A 13,561-nucleotide genomic window follows, 5' to 3' on the forward strand; every position below is an offset into this window, starting at 1 on the left:
TCCTTCTTCACTGACCTTGGTGTCTGCAGGGTTGTTTCTCTCACATGTTCTCACTCCTCCCTTTAGATGTAGTTTCTTTTGTGCAACTTTTTCCCTTTCTTAAATATGTGAACCCGGAGGTTCTACCACCGTCGCTGATGGGCTCAGCCTTGGCCAGTGGTGGGCCCGACTTGGAGCCAGCTGGCATTGGCTCTGTCAGACATCAGGGAAGCTTCTAGCAGCTTCTCATAGAAGCCGCCACCCCACCCCCACCCCCTATCCCCCCAATACCAAAAGCTTGCTATTCAAACCCAATACACTCCCATTCAGCCTTGGGGAAGTTCAGAGACCTTTCTGACATTCTTCCACCACCAACCCCCTTCCCCCTCACTAATCACATTCTCAAGAAAGCTAATGGGCCCAGCATTCTCTCAGTGGCAGGGACCTCTCGCATTATGAATCAATACCTTCTAGATAGTGTATTCAAGATGAGGTCTTTTTGTTTCTTTTCTCCTACTACAGCAATTCCAATTTTTAGAAATACTGATAGCTATTATATATACTAAGGGCAGAAGAGAGCAAGAGTCTAATCCCACCTTGCAAAACAATCTTGATTTATCAAGCTTTTACGTTCAACAAGAACAAAAACCATTCATTGGGCTAAATCACAGGAGGATGAAAAAAAGTGTCAAGTTTTCAACAATCAAAGATAATGCTGTGAAAAACAATGCATTTTATTTGAAGATATTGCTCTGAGTTCTTTTAATTTGTTGTCTTGTTTTAAGTCTTCAGAGAGAACTGAGTCACATACTTGGTTTGTTTTCAGTAAATATGCAGGCTAAAATCTTCATCAGATGAAGGAAAAGATTGAGATTATACAGGAGCTGTGTTCTTAACTGCAAAGCTGCACACTATTCTGTTTCACAAAGGCGATTCAGTGTTTCCTTTTGTCATATGAAAGAGAGACAAAGGTTCTCAGCTGAAGCTTCTGCTATCAAGGCTTCATGAGAAACAGGTATAGCTTCTCTTTTTTTTCTTCTCTGTTCAAACTGACTAAAGAATGATTTCTGAGGGCAACAGGTTAGTTCATTGTGTCTCTTGCAAAACATACAAAAATAAACCACACAGCACTAACAATGAACTTATTTTACATTATTCTTTAGATTGAATAATTTTATGTTTCTGCAATGAATTTTAGCAAAACCACAAAGCACCATGTCTGAGTTTTAAGGCTATTTGACCTATCTCCATACTTGTGAAAAAGCATTACTTTATAGTTGCCATTATAAATTCATTTTTATAGAAAAAAGTATGTGGGAAAAGTATGTATAGAATGTTTGAAAACACCACAAATAAACAATGGAAAGAGGAAAAGTATACTTGTACCAACTGAATAGAGAATAATCGTTTCTTTATACAAACCTGGAAATTCTGCAAAATATTTTTGATACTGATCTTCAGCTCCTCTAATGAAAAGAGCATGATTCACTGCTAATTAGATAATGGATTTGTAGTGGCAAAAGTGTTCAACTATTTTTCAGTAGTTACGTGAGGGCTATGGCAACAAAGTCAAGCTATTTTCAAGTAGTAAAGTAAAGAAGGATTTAAAATTCAGTTTCTTTAGACTGCCAACCAATGCACTAATCACTCACATTGTTTCCAGTGTTAGTGATATATATCTATAAGCATTAAATATAATTAGCATATCTATATCTGTTATGTATCCATATAGTATATTCATATAAAAGGCATTATTTGTAAAATATATACATGCACCAAATTCTCTTGAAAGCTGAAGTTCTGAAAGAGTTTAAAAACCAGCAGGAAAACCCAATCTTATAAAGTACAGAAAAATAATATTTTTAATTTTTTTTTTTTAAACAAGTGATTTATTATTATTTGAAATTATGCCTATATTTGCATGCAGCCTCTGGTCCTGGAAATTGCCACTAAAACTTTAGAAGTTAACTGTATGGAAATGATAACCCCAGCCTAACACCTTAGGTATTATTTGTTCACTTGTAAATATTTCTTAACACTGCCACACAAGTTAAAACATACGATGCCCAGTATTAGACTCATTAATATAGCTCAGGCACGATTAGGTTTCTCAAACATGGACTTCTACATTATCTAGTAAATCAAAGTACATTTGCCATAATAGAGTTAATTCTTCTAGGTAGATTAAAGCTAGTGCTGTCATGCCTACCAGAGCAACAATTATTGGTTTAGATATGTAATTAGTTGAAGCTTGCTGTTTAGAGACTACCATGAACTTTTTTTCGAAGATGACTTCTGTACTTCTCCAGTCCTAACTTGTATCAAGCAATAATACTTGTTTAATATTACAGAAGTGAAATATGATTTTAATTGTTTTCAACTTCTAAAATACATCTATACAGTTGGACTTTAGGACAGCACGCTGTGGATAATAAAACAACTCATGGTCAAAGCAACCTATAGTGTTCTAACCCCTTAAGGTATATCCCACAGCATTGTATTCAAATTTCTGAATAATCACTGCAATATTTCTGAATAAGTCAGGTTTTCAAAACTCCTTGAATTAAGCTTTCCACCTCAGAGACTCACATATATTTTCTAAAGTGAAAGCATGCTAAGACTTAATATTCTATGTGTGTAGGTCCTGACAAAGAGAACTGAATAGCTACTGTGCTAATGGAAACAAAATCTAAATCTTACCTGAGATAACTCATTAGTGTCCACAAGTCCATTGTTGTCTGAATCAAAATAATTAAACATTTGATCTACAAGAAGTTTCTTTAAAGCCATTTTCTCATCAATGGTTTTATCTTTTGATTGTGCAATGTATCTCTGATTTTGTAGATCCAGTAACATGTTTTTCACTTGGGTGTATTCAGTAGGTTTGCATTTATCCCCTGAAAAGAAAATACACAACACAAGATTATTTTGAATTTGATTTCTTATTAAGAGTTTAAAAGTAAATTTAAAAAAAAATGGGAAAAGCAGAGAGTATTAACTTCTTGTAACAGTACCAACCAGGTTGCTTTATGAGGTACGGAATTTGTTCTGTAGTAGTTTGATCCATACCATTTCCTTGTCTGGTCTTCAAATTAATGTCAAAAAATTATTGCACTTCTAGATACTTTCTGTAGACAAAATTTTCTGCGTATGGAAACTAAGGAAAGTTTTAACAGTTTCCAAGCCTGTACTTCTTTCGTTTATATCATTCTAGAAAATCTGAAGATTTTTTAAAATGTTATCTTTGGTAAAGCATTTTGTATTAACTTTCATAATGTGAATACTGCAATGTAATACATGCAGCAAAATCTGCAAATATAATAGAAAATTATACATTATAAAGAATATAAAGAATATATTTCATAATATTTGACTTCAGAAAGTAGAAATTACACTTGCGTGTTCATAAGCTAGCTCTACCTTTTCAGTTACTGGACGTACCAAACTTATTTGAACAAGAGAAGGTGGGATTGCCAGAGGAAAAGAAAGGATATCTTTGACAAGATCTAGTTTATTCATTTAATTTTAAAGTCTTCTATAAAGAGGAAATTGCTACAGCAACTGTCCTACGTACAGTGATTACAGTCACTACTTATTCTAAACCAAGGCACAATATAGTGTATGTCTGGTATTCTTTTGTATCTGTTGCTGTATATTTTAAATTGAACAGAGAAACAGTTTAGAAGTTTTTGTTTTTATTAAGATAACCTTAGTATTTCAAACGTTTTTTGATGACATATATCAATGTGGACCAGCAAAATACCATGTATCTGTTACAAATTTGTATTTACAGTTAGCTACTACTTAAATTCAAGTAGTGAATTCAAGGCTAGAGCAATACGATGATTAGCAAAGAAAGCTATGTTCCATTCTTCTTTTTAGATGCTATGATGAAGATACAATTATTAATGAGGAACAATTATTTACCTCACAGAAAGTGCTCAGGCAGTTGCTTTGTTTTGCAAGTGGATCCCATTTAAGAAATGTGTGATTTACATATATGACACTGGAGTTTATTATTTTGGTGTATTTAATGGTATATGCATTATTTGGTGACTGTACCACTATGTACACCTCCATCACCATTTCCTAAGGCAGAGAGAGAAAAAACTTCCTAAATGCTTCTTACTATCCTAGCAAGACTCAGATCTAGAAGAGAAGGACTTCTACGATAGAAGTTAAAATGTGGAAGTAAACAAAATGTTTTTAGAAATCAAAACCATTCTAGCATTTTTCATTTTTTTTTCTTCTAAAAGCCACTGCCTGTTATGTAGCTATCTGAAAATCCCAACTGAAGTAACAGAAATAAATAAAACCAAGTTGTATTTAACTGACAGCCTAAGCTACATGTAGTATTTGCATATTTGTCCTCACCTGCCAGAGGCACGGAGATTGAGGACATACAGTTTGTAAGAGTTGAGTTCTATGTGACTGTTTTTCAGGGTTCTAATGTAGAAATACTCAGTAGGGAAACATGTTTATTCCTTAGCTATTCTAGAGCTGCAGTGAGCAAAGCTTTGCATCTGAATGGATGCAGGCTCCAGGTGGTGGTGAAGGAAGAGAGGACTTAACTTCAATATACTCTAATTCACTTGGGTGAACCCCAAAAGACTGGGCCAGGAAAGCAAGTATCATCTTTGCCTCCCCTAGATAACTCTTCTGGCTGTGATATCCTCGGAGAGAGACAATTTGGTTTTACTCTGGTGCAGCTGAAGTCTAACACCATTTTACCTTTACTCCTGGTGGGATGGGAAAGACAAATCCTATTTCCTAGATACTATGCTGCTCAGACCTAGTTACTATGTCCAGATTTTATCACCTGTAAATTGTTTTTGATCAAACAGTTCTCCTTCTGCAATTCTAAAACTGTAAAGAGATATTTCTACCTTAGAAGTATGCAACATAAGTAAAGCAGTTTATTTCTTAATAATATCTGTTAAATCCTGGATTTCTCACAGTGTTTTTGATGAGTTGCTACATGTCTGAGTTAGAAAAAGAAAATGGAAAATGAACAAAAAAGTCACACTGACAATTGTTTTTTTTTCCTTGACGCACACGACAATGTCTCTCACTTTAATGATTGATCAAGAATTCAATATAGGTTCTCACCTCTACAAAGACAACAATGATGCTAATGTTCATTAGAATATTAAAGATTATTTATTAAATAGGGACAACATTTGCATGGGTTGCACAAAGATTTCCACATGAGACATTATACAAAGTAATGTAAATTTAGAGAAAAAAAATTATGTATCACATGATCATGAAAAGCATTGTAATAATTAGTTCCATAAACAGAGTTTATGGAAAAAACTTTTAAAGCAAGTTCAATCACAGTCCAATAAAGACATTTTAATGCACTTTAGATTTAAAGCTTAAGGAATGATGAACTAATGTATTCTCTCACAATACCTATTCAGAGAGAAAAGAAAGAACTACAGCATTTCTTTTTTGTACACTTTCCATTGCATAGCACAAACTTCTGAAACTAGCATAACAGTCATATAAGAGTACTTATATATTACATGTTTATAAACTATTTTTACATTTTTCCAGAAGGGAAAAATATTTGTACCATTCTTTTTAATATAAACAGTAAATGCTGCCTAATACAACGTTATCAGAGACTGCTCTTGCCACAAGTTTGACTACTTCTTGTAGAAAAACTTCATTCGTAAATTAAGAATAGAAGGCTGTTAAACTTTTAGTCACACTGTCTGCCTAGTACAGCTACCACAACATCAGTGTCAACAAAATATCTTAAATTACATTGCATTAGTGTATATACGGTTTATATTACCCCATCAACAGAAAAATAATTTCCTGAGAACAGGTTGCTAAAATCTGTTATAGGTGTTCTACACTAAGATAACTTTTCATTTTTATTTTTCCTGTTCCTGTGATGTCCTTTAGAAATATTTTTAACCTGAAAAGTAGCTCAAACTTATCAATATGTTGTATTAATTACTAACAGAAATTATTAATCTCTTTAATATTAATGAAAATAGAATTAAGGAAAGAAGATGTTAATTATCTAAAAAGAAGCTTTTTTTATAGATACTGAAACATTAATCACAATGGCAGTTTGTTGAAAACCAGCTGCGAATAAGGTGAATACAGTTCACAAAATAATTTCATGTCTCTACAACCCATCTTCAGCACATGATTATTATATACTCAATAATGGTGTTAAAGCCTATCCTCTTTATGGGGTTGTTTTTACCATGTCTGTAAGATAATAGCTGTAATTTGATCTCAGTGTGTACCTGCTCACTCTACAGATCAACCTGACTGATTATAGTCCCAGCCGTGATGGTCCATCGGCTTCTAGTGTATGGGTTTTATGTTTGCTAGAGCCCAGTGTGATTCTTTCAGTGCTTCACTAACTTGTTTGAAAGCTAGTCCTCATGATGAAAATACTGTTAACACCTTGCAGAAAAATCTCTGTTGGCCATCATTTATGGTTTAAAAGAGATGCTATTTTGTTTCTCACTTATCTAAATAGGTTAGTCTGATCCATATAAAAGACAGCTTTATCAACAGTAGCTTCATACTCCCTGCAACCACGCTTTGCCACAGTTCTCTATAATATGAAACTAATACTCCCCTATCCCTTTATCTGAAAAGGATGTCAACGTCTCTGCACATGAGGACATCATTTGCATATAAGGGTGGGGAGAATAATACTCAGGTGTTGAAGCGCATTGGTAGTACTCTGCAGTACCTTAAAATGACGTTAAAAAAACAAAACAAAACAAAACAAAAAACCCCATTACAAAGAAATGCTTTGGTTTCTGTTGCCCTAGAGTTTGGAGTGTTTTTGGTATTGTTCATGACATATCATAGTAAGTAATGCAAAAATAAGCTGAGCTATTTTTTCTTCTGACACAGTGTAAAATATATTCATTTGATAAATCTTGGGAGGAGCACAGATGTTCAGGGGTCTGGGTAGACAGGGTACATGCTACACACAATGAATGGTTAGTTACCTTTCCTGTTCCTCTACCTTATCATACTCATTAAGAATATCAATCTCCAATGTTTCCGAGAAAAACTAGGTGATATGCTTAGCTATTATAACAAAAAGTAAGCATGTAAATAAAAGTAGCTATCACTTGCAAACACTAGTTAAGAAATTGGTGAGAAGAAAGTTCTTTTTTTTTTTTTTTTTAATTGCAGCAAAAAAACCGAGAACAGGGAGAAAAGCATTGTCTGCTACTTATCGGACATATACTTATGTAAGTGCAGGTAACAAACTCTTCAAAAAGAGCCTGAACACTGTATAGCAATTCTACCCCAAAATCTACATGCTTTTTTTTTTTCTATTACCACTTGAGTTTTCATTATGTTTGGCAAAATAATCTGTTGTAATAGAATTATTATATTTTGGTCTAATACCCACCTTTTAAATCTTACTATGCACTCTAACAATAGATTTTAGGCTGGTGACAGATGAACCTTTGGTTTATGATTGAAGCTAATCCCATTTGTGGTAAAACAGGTTTACACAGCTATACTACATTAAAACATTTTCATTTTATACATAATTCAAAGTAGTCTTTACACCAAAGACTCCATAGACTTGAACGTAAGGACAAAAATAATTGATGGATGCAACCGACAGATAAGGGGATCACAAGGAAACAATGAGACACTGCTAGTCAACACAATGCACAGTTTCATTAACAAATCACCGTCTTATCTCGCTGTCATGACTGCCTTTTACTGTAAAATTCGAGGAAATGTGAAGCAGATATTTAAATTACAAGAATGGGGCTCTGTTTACAGGAGTCGTCCCCCAGACTGGAGTAGCAGCACAGAGAAAAACTTAGAGTTGCTTTATTTATGTCCCAATTTAGTAAGCATTACTTGTGAAATAGTTGTCTCAATGACACACAAATGGTAAATGGGGATTAAGTATGACAACCTTTATAGTGAGGAAAAGTAATTTATGCTTAACGTAATTGAGAAAGACAAACTACTGGGAATATACTACAATTACATTACTTCTGAAAAGATCTACTAAATTCTATATAATTATCTACATACATGAAAGAGTAACCTCCACTTTGTGCATAATTTACTAAATTAATTCAGTTTTCTAGTACTTCTTTTTTTCCATTTGTGAATTAGGCTTCCTACACAAATAAATAGTTAGTTTTATAGTTATAAATAGTTAATTTCTGAAAAATTACTAGAAAGCAGTAACAGCAAATTTTGTGTTTTCTTGGGTTTTTTTGTTCGATTCATTCATGGAAAGGACCAATTCTACTACACAGATGTTATAAAAAAAAAAACCCAAACAAAAATCTCTGCTATGATTCATTTTACAAGTCTTATGACATTGTCTGTGCAAACCTAGAAGGTATGCAGAAACTTGGAAGTGGCAAAACAAACACACTGGAATCAAAGTGCAATTCTCCAGTCCCGTATCTTGTAACTCCTGAAGTAGTGATAGTCCTAGGGTTTACTTAATTCAAACTCAATAATAGTAGAAAAGTGAAAACAATTGGCTGTTTCCTTTCATTCGGTACAACAGTTTTGCAACTGCATCTCCATTACCTAGGAAACAGCTGAAAGTTAGATTTTGAGTGCTATTGTCCTCCTAGACAGTATTGAATAGATGATATTTGCCCATAATACAGAGAAAAAATTGTATTTGACAATTTAAGTCTTACTTAATTTGCAAGAGAAAGATATATATCAAAACTAACTAGTGATTTATGAAAACTTGGCAAACGAATATACACATTATTCTTAACACTAGTAGAAAAATATTAAGGAATCAGCTAAGATAATAGTTTAGAAGTCACTCCTTAAATCCAAATTCAGATATCAGATTTTTGTACTAACATAGCTTTTAGAAAAATACTCGTACACACAGAGAAGGAAAGAAAGAACATATCATTTTAAAAAAATGCAATAAAGACAAACCATTTGATTCCTGTACTCAGTTGTTTCACCACTTTCATGGTTAATACAGGCATTTTAACCTTGCCTTGCCTTAGCATCTCCATCTACATAGCAGCAACAACTCTTATGTCAGAGAGCTATCGAATCATTAATATTTATGGAGTGTCTATCTCCACAAAAGTCATTAGCCGCTGAGATACAATTGGATTCTGAGATATTTTATGATTTTGAGCTGAGTTGTATCTATATAGCACAAATGGTTTCCACAAAGCCATTTTCCTTCAAAATTAAAATAACTTTGGATCTCCCAGAAGCAGCAACTAGTTTTCAGTGGACCATACCACATATGAACAGTTTTAAGTATTCCGAAACTGATACAAACATAAATCAGATTTTTGAAAATGCAATAGACCTGATAAGCAGCACGTCTACTGTTAATCTTCTACATGCATTTTTAACATATTCAGAATAATCTAATCAGCCAAAACAATTCACTGCAAAATTACAAATTATATTCCATGGAGCACAAATGAAAAATTAATCCAAGATAACATACATATACACACACACACAAATATAGATATGCACATACACATTCACGTGCTTATATACATCCCCATACACAGGATGAAAAAGTCACTAGATATATGGTCTGATTTCAATACAATTTCAAACATAACACAAGAGATAACTTGAAGGTCTTCATCCATTTAGTTATTTTTCAAGATCCAGTCTCTATAGACAAAGCATGAAAGTTGTAATCTTACTTGTAGCCCTAACAGATAAAGGAACATTTGAAACCACCGAAATTGCTTAGGTTTCTCTGAAAGAAACTTCATGTTCAGATATCATTTCATAATATCTTATTTTCCAAAACTACAGCTCAACAGTTTTGACCCTTATTCTCTGCTCTTCTCACTGAAGCTCTGGAACTGCACTTGGAGAGAAGCAATCTCATTTGTACACAGATCTAACTTTTGATCTATGGTCCAGAGGTTGAGGGGGGTGGAGAGGAGAGCTTTACACTCAAAACTAGTATTTTTCAATAAAAATTCCTGGATAAATAGGGATTTACATCAAAAATTTTCCCTGTTGCAGCTATGTTTTAAATAAAAGATGAGAATTTTCTACCATTTTTTTAAAAACATGGGAGTTTAGGGCTGCAAATCTTGGCCCTGCAGCTGCTCAGCTTTACATACTCAGTGCCTAAAAAAAAAAAAAAAAAAAAAAATTGACACTTTGAATCTCTCTGGGTTTGGCTTTTGTTTTTTTGTTTGTTTTTTTTTTAGCTAATTTATACAGCACTCAATCAGCACATGGGCTGCTTTATGTCTTATTTTGTAGCATCCATACTTTCCAAAGTTATATAAACCTAAATTATCTAAACCTAAATTATCTAAACCTAAATTTAGCATTACTGTCAAAGTTAGATACTTGGGTGTTAAGGACTTCAGTTCTTCTGTGTAAATAGGTCTAAGTAGCTACAAGAATTGTTAAGAATTTTCAATGCAGTGTTGTCTATTTATATGCAATATACATATAAAAATACCTCCCCCATACATAAACACCCTACTATCCAGACACACGCACACAAATATGAAATTTTAAAGTTATTTCTGCCATTGTCCTTAGGCAAATACTTCTAAGTGACTACCACAGCTGGTATATAAAATAGAATTGAAGCTAGCTTTTCAAAGCTTTAGTTCCACTTTGTAAATAAGGAATAATGCTGTACCGGTTGAAATGCTCTTAACTATTCTGATCTTTCAAAACTATAAATCGTAAGACAGAAGTCATAATTTTACTTAATTACATATATCTGTACAAGTCTGGTGTCTGGTCTTATCTGGAGACATTTATAAACAGCTTTTCAGTGCTTGAACAATTAATAATTCAGATAAATTGCTCACATTTTCCTTAAAGGTATACTGCTTAGGTTAAATACCATTAGAAGCTGAATTAACTTTGCATTAAGAAAATAGAAAAACAGGTAATACTATTTCAGGGGTTGTTTGGGGTTTTTTTTAAGACTAGTTAGAACAAATGTTACATGGAGTGAGAAAGATTAATCAAAAAAGTAACTAGGAAATGAAGAAAGGCACCAAAATCAGCATTTGGGGTAGTGGTGTTGGGGGAGGACTTCTACTTGTTAATGCAGCATGGTTAACATATCACAGATCTCTTGACAGAAGAAAATAGGTCATATAAACTTTCACCTTCAAGATGACATTTGAAGGCTATAGCAGGTTGACAATAATGATCAAAACATCATTTTCCACAGCCCATAAAATACTGAATGTATGGGTTGTTTGGACTGCATGTTAGGATCACAAACACCATAAGGAGAATTAGTATGTAACTGACAAATGCAAAACTCTTCTACAGGATTGACCCTGCCTTCAAACAACTGATAAATCCACACCGATTTCAACCAGTGATATCACTTCTCAAAATTTCTTGATGTCTCAGATGCTTACCTCAGAGTATCGTACCATAAAAAAGGAGATGAAAATGGGCACATTTAAAAATTGTGCCCAATTTTCCAAACATATCAGATTATATCAGATGTTATTCTTCTTTTCCCAACATGTGCTGAAGAGATTACCTATTCTCTGATTTTTTTTCTTGTATCCATCTCAAGCTTTCAGATCAGTTTTGCTATTTGTCCCATACATGAAAAAAAAACCCTTCAATTTCATAAGTAAAAATTTGTATACAACATCAATAAGAAGATAATCTGGACTTCCTTGACCTTCCTACTTTATTAAAAGAAAAACTGAGAGAGAAAAAGAGAAAAGCAGTGTGCTCCAAAGGAAGGCATTGCTAAAAATGAAGGTTGAGACAGGAGTTTAATGCAGCGTTTTGTTTTCCACTCTAGTGGAGTTAATCCAACCATTGCTGTTAGTATCCCAAATCCAGCAGGGAAATACTTATGGGATGTAAGCTTAGCCATAAATCTATGTAGAGTTCTGCTTTTGCTTCTCAGAAAAAGTTACTGAAATAGATGAAACATCTTATATTAAGTCACAATCTTCCTTTTCCCAAGGGCTTCCTAGAGATATGGAGTATTTACAGGTTTATGAAGGTGAAGTCTCAAGACTTGGTTAAGCCTAACTAAAACAGCACTACAGTTAAAAAGGACAGTTCTGTTGCTCAATTTCTATTTCTTCCCCTCCATCGCATATTCCCACCACTTACTTTGTTTCACCTTTAGCAGAGTTGGCTTTTGGTGCCAATTACAGAAGTTGTTACATTCAGCCTTTTGCTATATGAAAAAGAGAATTAGCTCTCTGTGTGTGCATACATATAGAACCAAAAATTTACTGTTATTCCAATTAATATTTTATGCAGTCTATTAGCCCAATTTATTTAATTCATTCAGAAAAGCCTCAACAACACAGATAAAATTACTTTTAAAACCTTCCTTCTATCCTCTTGAAATATCTATCTTATGCTTACCCTTGCAGTTTTTCTCTGGGTACTAAGGTTTCAATCTTTTCCTCAGGAAGAGTGCAGGTTTTCTGGGTTTGTGTGGCACGGTTTTGGGTAGCGGGGGAGGGGCTGCAGGGATGACTCCTGTGAGAAGCTGCTAGAAGCTTCCCTGGCTCCAAGTCGGACCCGCCTCTGGCCAAGGCCGAGCCCATCAGCGACGGTGGTAGCGCCTCTGGGAGAACAGATTTAAGAAGGGGAACCTGCAGTGAGTAGTGGGATTGGAATGTGAGAGGAACCCCTCTGCGGATACCAAGGTCAGTGAAGAAGGAGGGGAGGAGGTGCGCCGGAGAAGGGGCTGCCCCTGCAGCCCGTGGTGAGACGGCAGGCTGTGTCCCCCCAGCCCATGGAGGGGAGCAGGGGAGCAGATGCCCACCTGCAGCCCGGGGAGAGAGGAGCCCATGCTGGAGCAGGGGGATGCCCCCCAAGATGGCCGCGACTCCATGGGAAAGCCCGTGCTGCAGCAGTCTGTGCCTGAAGGACTGCGGCCTGCGGAAAGAACCCATGCCAGGGAAGTTCCATGAAGAATTGTGTCCCGGGGGAGGGACCCCAGACTGGAGCAGGGGAAGAGTGAGGAGTCCTCCCCCTGAGGAGGAAGGATCAGCAGAGACAAGGTGTGATGAACTGCCCCAACCCCATTCCCCGTCCCCCCGCGCCGCTGGGGAGGAGGAGGGAGAGAAAACCGGGAGTGGAGTTGAGCCAGGAAGGAGGGAGGGGTGGGGGAAAGGTGTTTTAAGATTTGGGTTTACTTCCCATTATCCTTGTTTTGATTTGATTTTTAGTAAATTAAATTGATTTTGTTTCTTCCCCAAGTTGAGCCTGTCTTTTGCCTGTGACCATAAGTGGTGAGTGATCCCTCCGTGTCCCTGTCTCGACCCATGAGCTTTTCTTTATATTTGTTCCTTCCCATCTCACGAGCACCATGAGGGGAAGGAGTGAGCAAGTGGCTTCATGGTGCTTTGTTTCTGGCTGGGCTTAAACCACGACAGGGGGGGAAAAGGCCATAAGGAGTCAAGAGCATCCTGAGATCATCATCAGGAGAAATATGAAGGTATGGTGAGAGGTTCTTCCCCTCAGTCTCAGCATCTGCTTGGGTTAGTTTTTTAAGTGTCACTATCTGAACCTGCTTCCTTTTGGTAGCAAGGTTAAGTAAGAAAATGAAAAAATCTTCCCCCAA

The 13,561-nt window shown here is 35.5% G+C and overlaps 1 protein-coding gene across 4 annotated transcripts in view; it reads right to left on the reverse strand.

The window, feature by feature from the left end:
- Positions 1 to 13,561, reverse strand: part of FSTL5 (follistatin like 5) — a 343,245-nt gene that overhangs the window by 155,801 nt on the left and 173,883 nt on the right. For all 4 annotated transcript variants that reach the window (XM_052778379.1, XM_052778370.1, XM_052778387.1 and 1 more), the window contains exon 5: positions 2,680 to 2,876. In XM_052778379.1, the coding sequence (XP_052634339.1) occupies positions 2,680 to 2,876 (197 nt within the window). The remainder of the gene's footprint in view (positions 1 to 2,679; positions 2,877 to 13,561) is intronic.

Source organism: Harpia harpyja, chromosome 2, assembly GCF_026419915.1.
Source record: "Harpia harpyja isolate bHarHar1 chromosome 2, bHarHar1 primary haplotype, whole genome shotgun sequence".
NCBI classification, from domain to species: Eukaryota; Metazoa; Chordata; class Aves; order Accipitriformes; family Accipitridae; genus Harpia; species Harpia harpyja.